The 17,583-nt window shown below is 38.1% G+C and overlaps 1 protein-coding gene across 4 annotated transcripts in view; it reads left to right on the forward strand.

Annotated features, from left to right (window-relative positions):
• Positions 1-17,583, forward strand: part of ACTN2 (actinin alpha 2) — a 70,178-nt gene that overhangs the window by 29,333 nt on the left and 23,262 nt on the right. For all 4 annotated transcript variants that reach the window (XM_054062557.1, XM_054062553.1, XM_009562140.2 and 1 more), the window contains exons 4-10: positions 3,919-4,005; positions 4,983-5,070; positions 7,139-7,217; positions 10,511-10,592; positions 13,838-13,923; positions 15,395-15,487; positions 16,374-16,604. In XM_054062557.1, coding sequence (XP_053918532.1) covers positions 3,919-4,005; positions 4,983-5,070; positions 7,139-7,217; positions 10,511-10,592; positions 13,838-13,923; positions 15,395-15,487; positions 16,374-16,604 — 746 coding nt within the window. The remainder of the gene's footprint in view (positions 1-3,918; positions 4,006-4,982; positions 5,071-7,138; positions 7,218-10,510; positions 10,593-13,837; positions 13,924-15,394; positions 15,488-16,373; positions 16,605-17,583) is intronic.

Raw genomic sequence — 17,583 nt, forward strand, 5'->3', positions numbered from 1 at the left:
GGCCACGGTTAGTAAGCCAGAAGATTGAGGTGATGTTCTTGGCTGTGCTGCAGGCTTTTATTGCCTGTTTCTGGAATTCTAGATCTGTAAAATGAAGGGATTAGAAGCAAAAAATCAGACATTAACATAAAAAAATAAAAAATTAAATTCTTGGATGGAAGCACAGGAGAAAAATCCACTGCTGCTGTCATAGCTTAGCTGCAGAGGGGAACCTGTCATTGTAAGACATTGCACTATGTCAAGTATGGCTACTTACATTAGATTACAACCATGTGGGCAGGAGCAGATAGATTTGTGCGCCTCCCACTCCTACTCTAAACAGGCTGAACACAAAGCCAGCTCTGGCCCAGACGTGCTTAGTTCCCTATTAAGTTTACCACATTTGTTATCCAAGTCATAAAGCTGTGCTGATGCAGCAATGCAGTGTCACACCTGACTGGGTATAGTTTCACAGTGTGGGACCTCTGGCACCAATACATGTTTAAAGTCTGCGTGCCCCCTCGTCCTGCATACTTGCTCCCACACTTCGCAGCCCTACCCTATCACTTGGGCTGACAACTGTTCCTATAGCTATGCTGGGGACTGGGTCAGCAATCTGATCTGGTTTTGAAACACCTCACATCTTTTTTTTTTTTTAAATTTTGTTGCATTTTTCAACATCATTGACTGAGCAGTCACCATAGGATGAAAATGGAATGAATGTCAGCCAGGAAAGAGCACAGGCTCCTTAAGCTTGTGCTGTTATCCAAGTCCTTAACTCCTTAACTCACTGCCCCTATGTGGGAGCATGGAACATATGGGCTTGTCTGCACCCATCTGTTTTGGCATTCTCTGAGTTGTATGGATACTTGGAATACTTTTTAATTTCCAAAGCATGAAATTTTTGCATCTATATCTGCTAGGGATTGTGTTTTGTTGTCTGACGTGGTGAGTGGTGAAGAGCACATAGGCCTAAGGGGACCAATTGGCAAACAAAGATTAGACTGTGATTCCTGTGGGACATCAATTTAAAGTTCAATTTAGTATTTTTAAGGGGCTGAGTATATTCTTTAAAGACATCATTTATTGTGCTATGGCTGACTTCCTTCGGCTGTCTGTGGAGTGGAAAGAAAGAGGTGATCACCTTTAACTATGCCCAATTTAGCTACTCCGATCTGTCTTGTGGAAGATTCTCTCCATTGGTGATGAAATGAGGCCACTGAGTGAAGAAGCTAAAGCAAAAGCTATGAAAGTAATCCTTATGAGCCATCACAGTCTAGGAGTTAGAAGTTTTCCCTTAGGTTTTAAAAAAGTGCAATAAGCCCATTTGCAAGGTAATTGCACCCTGAATGAAATGAATTGAGACGTGGAGGACCGCGAAAAATAAGTATTTTGTTAATAGGAGATGCTTCTGTATCGCTTTTCTGGGGAGTGGGAGAAATACTAAAGACCGAATGATGTGTGAATCTGCTACAAGAAGGTTAAATAAAAATAAAAAAAAATAAAGCAGATTAAAAAAACTGAAACTAAAACATTTGAGAACTTGCCACACTGCTTTGCTTAGCTTTTTCTGTAGCAGCTTTTTATTGTCTCCCTTTCCCTTCTCTCCTTCCCTATCCTCATAGGTCAGTTAAACCTTTTTCCCCAGAAAGCTGTAGGTTTGCATGTGTTAGGTGTAGGAACTAGTTTCCACTCAGAGCGAACAGGCAGAGTGAAGAAAATAATGAAATCTTATCATAGAATCATAGAATGCCCTGAGTTGGAAGGGACTCAAAAGGATCACGGAGTCCAACTCCTGTCCCTGCATAGGAAAACCCCAACATTCACACCATGTGTCTGAGGGTGTTGTCCAAATGCTTCTTGAATATTGTAGGGCTTGGTGCCATGACTACTTCCCTGGGGAGCCTGTTCCAGTGCTCCACCACCCTCTTGGTGAAGAACCTTTTCCTAATATCCAATCTAAACCTTCCCAGCACATCTTGTGCCATTCCTTTGGGTCCTTTCATTGGTTGCAAGAGAGATCAGTGCCTACTGCTCCTCCTCCACTTGTGAGGAAGCAGTAGAGGAAAATGATAGGAATTAATCAGTATTTTTTCATCACTGATGCTTTTCAACTTTGTTTTCTTTCTGTTTAGACATTTGTCTTTTTCTTTCATACATGACTTTTTTATGTTTCATGCTAGCAGTAGATAACGAGAAACCAAAGCTGTCAAATTGCTTGAAAATTCTCCTGAGGCACAACGTAGAAAATTCCCTCTCTTGCTCTTTCATTCTGTGTGTGCATATGGATATGTAAATCAAAACAATGATGTAGTGATTATGCAAATCCATGAATTGGTTGCCTGACAGTCAGCAATGCCTCCCGAGTATTTAAATTATTTCGTTTTACATTTGAATAAATTCTTCCTTATACTTTATGTCTATCAGACAAGAAAAGTGAGGTAAGAGTTCTAGAAAATTAGTGTAGAACCCAAAGGGGGAAGTGAAAAATTAGCCATTCATATATAAACTTGGATTATCACTCTAGCAAATTAAGTATAGACTAGTGATGGGTGACATATGTCCTACCACATTTGTTAATTCCATAGGTTCAAATGACAACTTGTGTCACATACTGTTGCAGTCTAACATGTATTTCAAGTCTTGGAGCTAGCAGCTGTTTTGCCCTGTAAAAGTTGCCCCTGGATTCAGGCAACTTCTAAGTAGCAGAGTGACTGTATTTTCTGCTGGCACCTTTTATTGGTATTTGATGTTAAATTGAGGAAATTCCTCCTGCTGCGAGTTCCTCCTGCTCCTTCCCCAGAACACCAGTAGCCTCCCAGGCAGCCACAGCTGCTTCACTTTTTTGAGGAAGGCGGAAGGTGACTTTCAAGTTGGAGAGCAGCTGGCGCCTTCGCTGCTCCATTTTTCTTTCGGTGTGAGGTGACTGGAGAGGCAGTCTGCAGTTGCCCTCTCTCTCAATGTCCCACCTTCTCTCCTTTCAGTGCTGGACCATCTTTATAGTCTCGCTATGTTTTTTGAGTCTCTTGCTGTACTTTTCAGACTCATTTAACATTATCACCAGATTGTGTGTTCTGGTGGTATTTTTTTGGTGTTGAGAAATTCAGGTGGTATCACTGTTCATGTTTCAACGTTGGAGCACTAGGTTCTGATTTGGCTTGTGGAAGAGATTCTCACGTATGCGTGAGAAGGATTGGAGAGAGCACCTTCCTAGCGCCTCTTGTTGTAGGTATACTTAAGAGGTCTTGAAACAAATTGTAATCCCAGAGGTAAAAGAGTGTTTTATATTAAAGATACATAAATGTGCAAAGGCATCAGAGCTATAAGACATTGCAACCTTGTGGCCATGTTTCTGAACTGCCTGGCAAGAAGCTATGTAGCTTTGTCTCAGAAGGTGCTGTGTCTCTTGCACTGTTCTTCATATCTAGTCTATGCTGGCACTACAGGTAAAATTCTCAGAAAGGTCTGAGTGGTAAACAGGAATTTCTGAGTCCCATCTTATTAAAAAATAATACAGTTAACGTCCTATAGTTTCTTAAAATTTGGGATAAGACCATATTTTTCAGTTCCTTTGTATTTGAGAACAGTAAAGCTGCTATTGCTCATGCTTTTAAATAAGTCTTTCCCTTCAAGCTCTCTAAACACGTCAGCCTAAAAGCTGAAGATTTGAGACAATTACAACCACCTGGGGAGGAGCCTTTTCACATGGAATGTCTGAAGTGACCTTAATCTCGGTAATCTTCAGTCCTACCGCTAGGGTAACACAAGCATGAGTTTGTTGAAAAATGAACCCAGATGAACCATGTGTAGATAAAGAATTATAGTAGAAATATAAGGCATTTGTTAGATACAATATATTAATTCTATAAATATATTCTTAAAAGAACAGAAAGTGAAAAACATTATAAATACTACTACTATGTCTTTTTCTCACCTTAGAAATTGTTGACGGCAATGTGAAAATGACGCTGGGTATGATCTGGACTATCATCCTGCGCTTTGCCATTCAGGATATTTCAGTGGAAGGTAATAGTAATATAACTACATTAAATAATTAGGAAATTTGTTTGCATGTGAGATCATTGTTTTAAAAATGAATTATTTTTTCACAGAAAGTGATACTGTAAGTTCCCTACCTGGTGACAAAATCGATATCTGGTGGGAAAAAGTAATTACTGTCCTTATCCTGGCAGAGACCTCGAGCCAGCTTTCTATACGCAGAAATTCCAGGCATGCCTCTCAGTTATAGAGACAGAAACGTGCCTGTGTTTCTGGGCTTCCATGGCCTGAAACTCTGTTGTTTCCTGTATGTTGGTCACATCTCCAATATACTTTAAATATATATTATTATTAAATATATTATTATATATTTAAATATGTACTCTTTAAATGAAGTCTCTGCTGCGAAAAGCCTAGCATTCTAGAAACTAATCTCATTTTTCAACAAAAGTACTCAATTCAACCTCTGCATGCTGTCCTGCTCATAATTTGTGGGACATTAAATGTGTATCCAATGGTCTATTTGATATTTTCTGTCCTTTACTCATGCATTCAGAAGCCCAGAGGGTTCAGATAATGAAGGTATTTCTTCAGTGCTTAAACCTCCCTGTAAGCATAAGGGCTGAGAGTACAAGCATATTTCATGTAGGCACCAACACATGCTTTTATGTCTAGTATTAGTATATTTGTATTGTGTGTTTTTCTCCAAATATACATTCTACTGTTCAAGCAATATAATTTCTTAGACTTCTGATACCCGAAAATTATTGAGCAGGCTGAAACTCTAGTCTGAGTTGTTCCGATTGAGCTAATCTCTGTGTCCTAATGGAGCTCCATTAGTTCATTTGTATGAGTATCTTCTAGGATTAAATGTTGTCTCATGTCAGCCAGTTTCAGGTGACTTTACCACATTTTTAGATGACAAGAAATTTATTACTTGAGCACTGTTTGATCTTTTATTTATTTGTTTATTTATTTATTTCACTCCTTTGTGTCTTTTACAGAGACCTCTGCCAAAGAAGGGCTGCTGCTGTGGTGTCAAAGAAAAACTGCTCCTTACAGAAATGTGAACATTCAGAACTTTCATCTTAGGTAAACTTCTATTATTTCAAGAAGTAGAAGCAGTATAAAGTATTTCAGGTCAATTTTTTTCCCCCACAATTATGTAGGTATTTGACAAGAGATTTCACTCTTCACCGCTAACTAGACTTTTTTGAAATTCTCATACTCTGTCTACAGAGTCTTATTTTGGTTAGCCTTTGGCATTATTTACCATGGTTTGCGTAGTTACTGTTTAAAAGAAAAAAATCCCCACTATGTGCAGAATTACTGTATTTCGTTATTAGAGGTCCTCGGTATGTGGGAATATCTGAGTATGGCAGCATAGTGACTTAGCAAATGACTGCTTTCAAATGACAGCACTGTAGGTATAGGCAGTTCTTGGCAAAAATACCAGTGTGCTGTGTATGCAATATTTCATTATGATGGATCAGTCTGTATTATTTTGTAACATAACTATAAACAAGGAGCAAAAAATGCACTTATTACACAAAAGCAACACCTTAAACGTGTTGGTTTTTAGAATTAGGTTCATCACCTATGTTGGAAAATTTAGTAAACCTCTGGCCTTGAGGTTCTGTGTTTTCATTAAGGGCTAGAAAGGGAGGTCCAAGCCATATGCAAGCTGCTTGGTTTTGGGATTTCACTGGATTAGTTCCTGTAGCTCTGCTGGTGACCCACCTCATTAAACTACATGATTTGCAATTTGTGCTGTTTACCCATGTGATCTTGCCCTCCCTGAAACCCTTACAGTACTTACAACAAAAGCACCGTATTACAGTGTTTTGATGTTTTGAATTCCTTCTTGATGTGCAGCACCTAAAGCACATGTAGTGATAGAGAAGATACAGTTCATGCATACATCCACAGATAAAAAAGGATTTATTTGATTTACAGTCACTGTATTGCCTTTAAGAGATCTGAAATTTGTAACATTATTTTCCCTGAATATGTAGAGGTGTATTTCAGATAAGCTTTATATGGATACAGAGTATTCTGTAAGTTACAGTATGGGAATCTTAGTGTGTATACATACATATGCTGGTCTGATACATGATATGTGGAAAACATCTTGAATGGAAGTGCCTTGATTAATGTTTGAGCTGATTGGCTCTTACGGAACTACTTCACAATGGGCTGTCCAGACCATTTTAGCGTATGCCTTTTGGAAAAAAAAAAGCTTTTTATTACTTTGGTGCTAATTTGGATTCAGTTTTACCTTCTTGATGATATTGTATTATATAATGTATGTATATTCTGCATAATTGTATATTTTTGTTCTGTTACTTGAAGCATCTACCCAGACATATCAGTGACTGGGATTCTACCAGTCTTAACATGTTTAGTGTCATGCTATTACTGCACAGGACAGGACCTCAAAGCCACAGTCCCAGTGACTGCATAAGGAGTTCGCATGAAGTATCCTTTAGAGTAATTGCTTCTGGCTGAAAGGAACCTCTCATAATCTTTCCAAATAGATGGTATTTACAGCTCTGTTCATTGCCTATTTTTGCCTTGAAAGGTAGTGGGTCTGAAGCCACACTGAAGTGTAAGAGCTTGGATTAAAGCTGTTACATGTGTGAAGTGTTTTAAATAAACTAAGCTGATTTATGACTTTTTACTTCTAGGAGCAAGATCTGATCTAGTAGTGTCATTAAAATTATCTGCTATAACTGACACAGAAAAAAACAATTGCTTCAGGAAATTCAAGTAATTTGAGGTTTACTCTTTTGGGTTTTTTTGCAAATATGCTGTAAATATAATAGGAGATTATGCACTTTTACTGATGAATGTGTACTCTGAGCTACCCTGGAACACTGCACAAATCAAACAATTGAAATCAGGGTCTGTTGCATATAATGTACACTGCCTAGAAAGTATTATGGAGCCCTTAAGTGTGTGTGGACTGTAGAGTATAGTATGTACTACAGGAAAAAGTAAAGTAACAGAAAAGCTCAGAGGGATGAGAGCTGGCAGGGTACAACTGTCATGATTTGACAGGAGAGTTCCTGCTTGATTTTAGCCTTGAGCAGGGATCAGGCTGTAAAATGACAAGACTTTATTGACTAACTTTTTTCCCATTCTATTTTTTATTGTAAAGCTGGAAAGATGGCCTTGGATTATGTGCACTTATCCACAGACACCGACCTGATCTTATTGACTACTCCAAGCTAAATAAGGTCATCAGTTTGGGTGGTACAGCATGCTGTCCTGCAGTGATCTGCCTCACTTCTGGTTTGCTTAGCATGTTTTCCAAAAGACAAGCATAGGAGTGCGTACTAATTCTGACTGGCTTTCTAAGCTCCCCCCCCAAAAAAGCAGTGACACGGAGGAAAGGACTTCATGATTGTTGTGTATTGCCCTTTCCTTCCCATTACAATGACTGCAGCATTTATTTGCAAATAATCTGGCCTCAGCTGCCAGGCAGCTGATGAAGTCTTTTACACCACTTGAAATGGATGTTAAATCCAATACATCCGAACTCTCCATTCACCACAGTCCATCATTGTACAGTCCATCCTGTTTTGTGTCTGGTGTAATTGACTGTAGATTGCAGAGCAGTAAACAATGAGATGAAGATTAATCCTAAAATTCCTTAGAACAAACACTACCCTTGGTAATCAGGAGTGCACAATAAATTACTAGTGTTAAATAGAATATGTTCACTAATTCTTAGATTATACTTCTACCTATGCTTCCAGACAAGTGGAAACAAAACTGATATCCTAACTTCCTTAGGTAGTAACTCATGGGGATTACAAAACTATTTTTGGAGCAGAATCACCTCCCTTGACCTGTGGGCCACACCTCTTTTTATGCAGTCCAGGATATGGTTGGCCTTCTGGAATGCGAGCACACATTGCCGACTCATGTTGATCCTCTCGTCAACCAGCAACCCCAAGTCCTTCTCTGCAGGGCTGCTCTCAGTCAAAAATTAGTTGAAAACTTAGTCTGCTTTAGGTATATGTTAAATCTATGCTGGTGTCCCCAAAGTATGCAGTGATGAACTTATTCCTAAACAAATAAGATTTTAATGTAGGCAGTTGCTAAGACAACTGCAGATCTGAAGCAAAGGCAAAATATTCATAGAATCCTAGAATGGTTTGGGTCTCTTCCCAAACCCCCTGCCACAGGGAGGCACGCGTTCCACTAGATAGGGTTGAGCAGAGCCTCATCCAGTTTGGCCTTGATCATCTCCAGGGATGGGGCATCTATGACTATTAGCCATCAACAACAACTTGTTCTTTGATTCTATATGCAGCCTTTTCTATGGAAAAAGATTTGTGGAATGACTAAGCTACCCTGCTCTGTGTATGCGTGCTTAAGCATGGCACAAACAGAAGTTAGTTTGATTTGGTTTGTGCTTTGAACAGTGGTATATGGTACTAAAAAGACTTTACAGTATAAGCATTTATGAGTGCTGAGAAAAGGGAATACAACATAAGTAGATCTGCATTACTATTTCCCTCTCAGAGGCTTCCAAAATAAGAGCTGGTCAGGTTTCAAACTGGGGCTGACCTGTGGCAAGTAAAGTACGTGCAGAAAAACCCTAAAATAGATCTTGCTTTTCTGACCTTTGTTTGATTGACTTCTCATTTTGGTTACATTAACAGCTGTCTTGTTGTCTCGTTTCTTCGTTTCTTACCTCCTGCATGCTGCCCTTTCTTTTTCTCACCAATGTGCTTTGTGTGAACTTGTAGCTGGAAAGATGGCCTTGCTTTCAACGCCCTTATCCATAGACACAGACCTGATCTTCTTGACTATGACAAATTAGATGAGGTATTTTTTTTTAGCTGTAGCAGAGATTTTTAGTTACTATGGCTTCTAGTTTTGTTTAAAAGGATGGGTTATGGAAATCTCCTCCAACTATTCAGAAGCTGCTGTGATTTTATATCTTTTACCAGTGGAGCACTATTTACTCATGCGCTTGGTACCAAGCACACAAATGGGAGGTGTTCATCACTCATCTATGAGCAAAGTGTTTTAACCTAGTCAGTAGATCTCACTTAGATTTAGTGTGTTTTTGTCTTATCTAATTTCAGTAAGAGTTTTTGTATACACATTTAGTAAATGTTGTATTACACATGGTGTCTTGCGTAATATCAAAAATAGGTTCATGGGGTTTAAATACTGTTCACATTTTCCGTTCCTCTTAATGTCAATGATGCACAAAACTGCTAAGTGATGATAGAGGGAGAATTTAGGATTACAGGCTTTATATTCTATTATATCCAAATTCTGAGTTGAGGCTTCAAAATATAAACTCTTCGTCATAACACATTTTATTGAACATGCAGCTTTTAAAGGAAAGGCTACCTAGTATGATACGTTTATAGAAAGTCTTGTCATCAGTATTACTTCTTATGATCACTGTACACACATAAGGAACAGACTTCTGTGAACTTAAATAATTGCTGTGATTCCATAGTAGTTAATCTCACTAACTTTATTTCAACATAACAGAAGAACCATGATCCCTTTATAGGAAGTTTTTGTATTCAAATGGAAGCCCTGGAAATTCCCTACAGAAAACCTGTTAACATTTTTTTCAGTGCCTCCAGCATCTCTAATATTGATCCTCCGTGTCCCGTTTTCTCAACCTCTCTCTGTAGACAATGGTGTTGTTCAGAGTGGCTATGATCATTTAGCAGTTTGTCAATATGTGAAAATAATAATAGCATTAATGGCATGGATTGCTATTTCACATAAAGTGTTTTCTCCTCAGGCTGACACGGGAAGGCTGCCTTAAGAGCAGCCCTAGTCTGAGACACTATTCTGTTGTTAGCAAGTTCTGTAGGTAGTGTAAGACATAAAATCTGTGGCATATCTGAACTGTGCTCACTGCTTCCTTTCTCTTTCCTTCAAAAACCAAAATAAAAATCTCAAACCCAGAGGAATTTCTTGAGTTTCCACAGCTCTAAATTTCAGTTTATAGAGGCACTACAGATTTGTCTGCCCAAGACCAAACTGGGACAATTTGCTCCTTCTGGAGAATGGTTCTTTTGTCTGTGCTTGCTTGTTTTCATGCATGCACCTGACCAACAGAGGGCTCAGTAGAATTCATATCACTGTAATATAATGTATAGTAGATATAAAACATGCAAGGTTAACTTTGCAGTGAATGGTCTAGTATAGCCCTGTGGACCAGTGGCCTTGATGGTATTATTACTTCTGTAATTAATTAAAAATTAGCACAGTATTATGAGGGCGTGCTACGTTTTCTATGTTCACCTGCAGAATATATTTGACATGACGTCCTAGTGGAACGTAATAGCTCATTACTAATTTTTTTTGAAAGTATAGCAGTAGATAGACCAAAGTCCATATACCTATACTCTGCTTTTTGAAGAACAATAGTTGTGACTCCAGTTTACAGTTTGGAAAAAGAGAATAAGTTTTGTGTACCTACTGTAGTCTTGCTTCAAGGAAAAGCTTCTATCTTTGACTAGATGTGTTTTCTTCTTTAATGCAGGATGACCCCATAGGAAACATCAACCTTGCCATGGAAATTGCTGAAAAGCATTTGGATATTCCTAAGATGCTGGATGCAGAAGGTGAGAGTTATATCTTACTGAAGTTTGTGTTACTTGCAAGCAGCAGACAGTAAAACGCCTTTTGTTATGTATATAGCTAATTATCAACATTCCTTCCACATGAATCACAATGGATCAACTTGTTTTGTTTTCAGACAGTGTTCTCCTTGTTCCCTGTGTATTGGATAATTTCACTTGCTTTTTTTTTTTCTTGATTCCTTATTGTTTGTTTTTGTCTGTATTTGTTATAGTACTTTGGGTCCTAACCTCAGCACATGGCCTCGCTATGATAAAGGAGGTAAAATGCAGGATCGAAAGATAATCCTTGCCTTTAAGAAGTTAAAATATAAGTCCCATAAAGGGAAATGCGACTGCTTAAAGCACATTCACTTTTTAAAATATTTAAGTGAGAGGGCCAGAAATAGAAGTATAGAACTTTCAAAATATACTAACAACCTGCCTCCCTTCTTAGTTTGAGGAAAGCGGGTTTTTTTCGGTTTGTTTTTTGCACTGATAGTTTTAAAAAACAGTTTAATGTTTGGTTTCTCCTATAATCATTAGAGTCGGTTGACAAATAACAAGGAAATATTTATTAAAGTTTCCTGAATTTCTTCAAGATAACCAACCTTTTGTACACCAGGCAAAGTTCAAAGCATTCTTTTCCAAGTATGCAGATTCTGTTCTGGTGTTTTGTCGGTAGAGCAGTGATAACACAGGAATTATCCAGAGCACTGGATGATTTGGAAAATCGATTTGTAGCCTCTGGATTGAAGAGGTTCTTTTGGTTTCATCTTCATGCTTCAAAGCTAATTGTTTTCAGGTTTTGAATTGCAATTCCCTTTTCAAGCACCACTTAATTATTTTACTATGAAATGCTGGAATAAACAGAAGTGCTCCCTCCTTACCATTGACTATCTCCTACTATCATTTTCCTTTCCTGATTTATTCTCTTCACATACAATGTGAGAAAACTTTTTCTTTCCTTGCTAGATTTTCTGCACATTCTAGCTCTTATCTTACTATTCTCCCTCTTGGCAGGGGAGGGGGAAATGAAATCATGCTGCTTCTAACACTTTGTAACTATTTACTATGGCTTTTTACTCTCTGTACTTCCACTGTCTTCTCAGTGGAAACTTTGCAAAGTTTTGTTCACAACTTTGTGAAGTACATGCCAAATCAGTAAATACATTTGTCCTGACTTTAGCAATCTCACTATTATTATTAGAAATTGTCACCTCGTTCCTGGGTCTTCAGATCAGTATCTTCCCACTCCTTACATTGGCAGGAATCATTGCAGCTTGCATTAGCATCATTCATCATTCATCTGTAATTGGTATAAAGCCATTTTTTTCGGCCTTTCTCTGTGAAGTAATGAAAAGTTCCATTCTTACCAATGTACTTGTACCTTGATTGCACCCTCTGTATACTTTTGCTCTTTCCTGCCATAATAGGGACAAAGCTATCAGCCAGCCAAGTCGAACTCTGCTGTGATTTATGCTATTAACTAAAAAGACGAATTGGCACAGAAATTGCGAAGGTGTTACTACCCAAGCTTTTCTGAGCACAAAATGTATTTCTGGACTGCAAGAGTTCTACAGGTCTCCAATATATTTCAGTACCCTGTCAGGCTCAGGGACCCTGTGCTGATGTATACTGTACTCACTCCTATTTTGTAACTGTGAGTGGCTGTATTTAACTCTGGAATAATTCCAGTGATTTAGATGAAGCTGCTTTGCAGTGACAGTGAAGCTGAACCCAGTAGATCTGCCAGCCATGCCATCTGCTTGAAAGTTTCCACAAGCCAGAAGGCAGCAGTACCCTTCTGTACAATCTTAGCCTTCAGATGTTTTGCCATTTCAGGGCAACTTATATCTTTTCCATTTAGTGATTCCTAAAGCTAAGGTAGCTTCTCAGTGATATCAGTAAACAGATGGCTCCTGAATAATGGTGTATTTATTGTGAATCACTGAGGTGGCATCATCAGCATAATCTGATGGAAGTACCTTGAGAGAATTTCTGAGCAGTTAACCCTTTTCTCTCTACACAGATGTAGTAAATACTGCCAGACCTGATGAAAGAACCATTATGACTTATGTTTCCTGTTACTACCATGCATTTGCTGGTGCTCAGAAGGTGAGATTGTAGAAGACAGAGCAGATCTCATCCTTCACCTTCTGTCTTGTTTCTTCCAACAATTTTTCCTCTTCTGTTCTTTTCCTCAGTAGTTACTAGAACAGTGTCTTAGAACAGAGCTTGTTTCCTGTTGCCTGATTTTCTCTGTGAGCCACTGTCTGAGTAGAGCCAGCAATAGTCTATCCATTTGTTCCATAGAAACAAACTTGCTCATCTTTCTGTGTATTTACTAATAATATCCAGTAGGTTTTTGACAGCTGGTGACTGAATGGGATAGAGGACATTCTTCTCTTTAATTGAACTTGTGTGCATTCATCTGAAGCACCTTTAAAAATGTAAGATGAAAATAAGCTCAGGGTTAAAAAAAACATTCAATAGTAGAATGCCATCTTTTTTTCTCCCTGCTGGATATTATTCCTGCTACAGATGTCAAAATCATTATAACAGATGCTCAGAAAATAAAACCTTTCATGCTTTCAGGATTGTTTTTAAAATGTTAAATGCTTAATGGTAAGTACAAACAGCAACATAAAATGTTGCTACGATGCCAGATTGACACAGAAACATAAACAAATGTCTCAGAAGAGCTCTGGGATCATGTCTTAATGAAAAGAAGTAAAAGTTTTAAAAACCAAAACAGTTCAGAGATGGATATACTTCAGCCATTAGTAATATAAAGAATAGCAATATGTAATGCTAAAGTTATAATTAATCCACATGCAACTTCCAGAAAACATCACCCCAGACGAAAACATAGTTTGTATTTCCTGTGCCTTAGTAAAAAAACTCTACGTTCTAAGACACCAGACATATGCGTACTTGTTCTTAAGCTGACAATCCTAGTAAAACTAAGGTCACTTCCTCTGTGACAATTCTGCAGGATCAAGCTTATTAAACATATTCCACCTCTTTGTAAGAACTTATGTTGAACTTCTAGTCTACGTTTTATTCTGTCAGCAGCCATCAATCTAACATGAAATTTATTACAGCTTTGTAGAGTTCCTAGAGTACAGAGCTATGGACAAGGGAACAATCAGAATGACACTATGTTGTGCTTTTATTTATTCATCCTGTTTTCTACTCCTCGACTATTTGTTTTGATTTGTTTTAATTTCTCCCCACCCCTCTTGTAGATATTGTGAACACTCCCAAACCCGATGAGAGAGCTATCATGACATATGTGTCCTGCTTCTACCATGCTTTTGCTGGAGCAGAGCAGGTATTAATCAACTCTCCCTTCAGGCTGCTGTGGTTTTGATTGGTTGTTTCACATTTCCACTAGTTTATTAAAACAAACTAATTCAGTAATCTGTGGTTTCAATTAACAATTGGAAGTATTACTTGAGCACTAATACTTGTTTTTAACTAATATTTGAACCTTGTTTAGTTAAATGTTGTGTAGCAAGTTGAATTTCTGTAATTCCAATAAACATTCCTGTTTCTAATTTTAGGTCTTTATTTGATGATTATAAAATCTTTTTCATAAAAACTGTGTTTGAAGCTACTGTGCAATGGAGACGTTTGTTGCTACAATATCTTGTATGTTTGCTGCATAATAGAATATTTAACTTTTGAAGACTGAGACTACTCTAGACTTACTGGTGCTCAGTAGTTATTTAAGGCTACATTTCCAAACATGCCTAAAGATGCAGAAAGTCACAGAAGGCATCCAACACAGTATTTGTGCCTGGTTCCCGCTGAAGCCAATGGAAAAATTTGAGGATCAAAGTACTAGTATGAAAGGTGTGAACATTAGCAGGAGATCTGTTGTACAGGATGGGATTCTCACTTACGAATGTGGCATTTTTCACTTTTCTGCTTCATACATTGCTAGCTACAAATGGACATAACCCAACTTATGTGAAAGAAAAATAACAAAGAACCCTTAAGTAGTAGATATTTTTCCTTCATCCTCAGGATTTAATTTCCCTTCCTATCTGGTAGCTCCCTTACACCTTATCATAGCACAGGTATGCTGTTGCACCCTCCTGCTTCGGGGTGTGAAGGGTTTGCTATTCACGCAAAAGGGGGATTCCATATACTCTGTAACTTAGGAATCTACACAGATAGTTATTCAATTAGATATACCTCAGATTTGCATTTGTATGAAAGTATAGATCTGTTATGTCAAACTATTCATGTAGATTTTAAATATGGCAGAGCTACACTGTGCTTTCAAATAAATTTGGCAGGAGGCTTGGGAAGATTTACTCTCAGTGGTTGAACTGCACATATTCTCAAGGGTATATGTACATATGATGAGCAAATATAGAGTCAGAGTGGAACTCCTGAATCACATGGGGTGTCTTTGCAGGATAGCTAACAAATCTAATACTTTTTGGATGTGATTTAAAAAAATTAACCTGATAGGTTAACATTGAGAAGGGTCTAAGGCATCTTTGAAAATAGAAGATTTATTAGACCACTGTAATGGCCGTGTGAAATCCCCACTTTTATAGTAAGTCTTCATTGTACAAGGTATCTGTGATGATCTGTCCCTTATTCAGGCCATTGGAATTTATGACTACAGAAGGAGAGTAAATATATATGTAACCCAGGGGCACAAATCAACAACTATAAAACAAATTGATTTTTATTTGCAGCAGCCACATTTCTCTCTTTCTCCAAGCCTGTATCTTTCTTGGAATGTGTTTATGAATATGTCCTCTTCTTTTTGCTGTGTTTTACAGGCTGAGACTGCAGCTAACCGGATCTGTAAGGTGCTTGCTGTGAATCAGGAAAATGAGAGGTTGATGGAAGAGTATGAGAGACTAGCAAGTGAGGTAAAGACAACTGTTTTTGTAATGTGCTGATGATTATGATCAGGATATACTGAAAGCTGAAAGATTTGTGCACTGTCTGCAAGACACCAAAGTGAAGACACTATGAGGGTAAATTTATAGTAGGTAATTTATAGTAGGGTACAAAACTCAGTTGCCCTTTGCCACAGACTTCCTTTGTGACCTCTAGTGTGTCACTCAGTCTCATTAATGTGCCAAAAAGGATACTTTAAGGATGGTCATTGGTCTGCCCCAATACCAGGCTTACCGTTTTTGTATTCTCCAAAGACAGCCATCTTTGACCATATGTGGAACATACAGGATCCTGTTGCTCGAAGCCCATTGTTTGGTCTTTCAGGGTGTTCACAATGCACCTGTGAACACAGGCAGCAAATGAATGAAGAAGAGGGTACGTTGTGCTCCTCCTGTCCTTTCTTGGTAAATGGCATATTTGTTGAATCAGGACCACAGGTGTATAGCGCTACGTTGGCAATAACAGACTTCTGAGTAAAGATGTTTATAGGACCTGCGTTACTTGGCTGATGTAACTACGTCTGCTTGAAACATCAAGACCAAGACTTTAGAAAGTGGCAAGTGATTTTGGCTAATTCGAGTTTTGAGTGCTTAGCTAGAGGCACCTTATGTATGTGTTCATCTTACTGAAAATCAGGCCATTTCTAGAAATAACTAGAATAGCTGGGAAAATTAATAAAAAAATATTGTTCAGCTTCCAAAATCTTGAGCTTATTCGCCATTAGGACACTGATATAAACAGAAGCCAATAATATTCAAATAAAGCAAACGATTAAGACGTGTGCATTCAATATGGACTTTTTTCTTGGTTACTTTTCCTTTGCCTTTATTCCAATTGTTTGTGTTGGTTTGAAAGCTTTTAGAATGGATTCGTCGGACAATTCCTTGGCTGGAAAACAGGACCCCAGAGAAAACAATGCAGGCTATGCAGAAGAAGTTAGAGGATTTCCGGGACTACCGCCGCAAACACAAACCTCCCAAAGTCCAAGAGAAATGTCAACTGGAGATCAATTTCAACACTCTGCAGACAAAACTGAGAATCAGCAATCGTCCAGCTTTCATGCCATCAGAAGGGAAAATGGTTTCCGTAAGTAAAGACAGAAATGTTCCATTCTCCTTTCTATCAACATTCTCACAAAAATTTCAATGTGAAGGATTGAAATGCCATTTAAGTTCTCAGAAACTTCAGTTTATTGTACTTTATCAATATCAGACTACTGTTTTTATACATTCCCTTTCATTCTAAAGTCTTGCTCTCTCGTAAGCATGCTCCTGTCTCTTTGAAGGCTTTCCCCAAGAGCAAAATGTCTTGAGATGTGAGGTGATAGAGAGCTTCCTTTAGGGGTGTTATTAATACTTCTTTATCAGTGAAGCCAAATATTTTTTATTTAAGCAAAACACACAGTGGTTTCACTGACATTTTGGTCATCAGACCTACAGAAACAGACATTGCTCAATGTTTCTGTTTTTTTCTAGTTTTTAATATTAAATTTTGGGTTTTTTCTTATGTCTGTGAAGATCAGGATAGTCAGTACAAAGAATTCTCATCTGCTAATAAGTACTGTGAGTCGACTGGGGGTCAAAACATTTCTTGTGGAATATAGCAAACCTGTTTCTGTAGTCTGTTTTATCATTGTGTTTTAGTTGCTCAGATTTGATAAAACAGCTGATTGCACTGTATGAAAAGGGCCATTGTGTACTCCTCATACGCAGAAAATAAGGGGCCTGTCAGTTCAGTTTTCTGCTTGTGCCTTTGAGCTTACGAGGAAGCTCACCAAACATTGTGCACCACGTAAAGTGAAATGACTTTATGTTCTAAACAAAATACACACCAAATCCTCTTGACAGTAATAATCTTGCTGTTGTCAACTTCTGAGAGCAAAGCACTTTTATTTTGGTAAAAGATAGATATGTCATACCAGAACACACACTGTAAAATGAGAGGGAAAAGCGATGTATTGTGAAGACACTGAACATATAGCTATGCTTGGAAGCCACTTATGTAATGATTCCTTTTGTGAAGCCACCTGAACAGGGCATAGTGGTACAAGTAGGACTACAAGGCT

The sequence above is a fragment of the Cuculus canorus genome, chromosome 3, assembly GCF_017976375.1.
Source record: "Cuculus canorus isolate bCucCan1 chromosome 3, bCucCan1.pri, whole genome shotgun sequence".
Classification (NCBI taxonomy): Eukaryota; Metazoa; Chordata; class Aves; order Cuculiformes; family Cuculidae; genus Cuculus; species Cuculus canorus.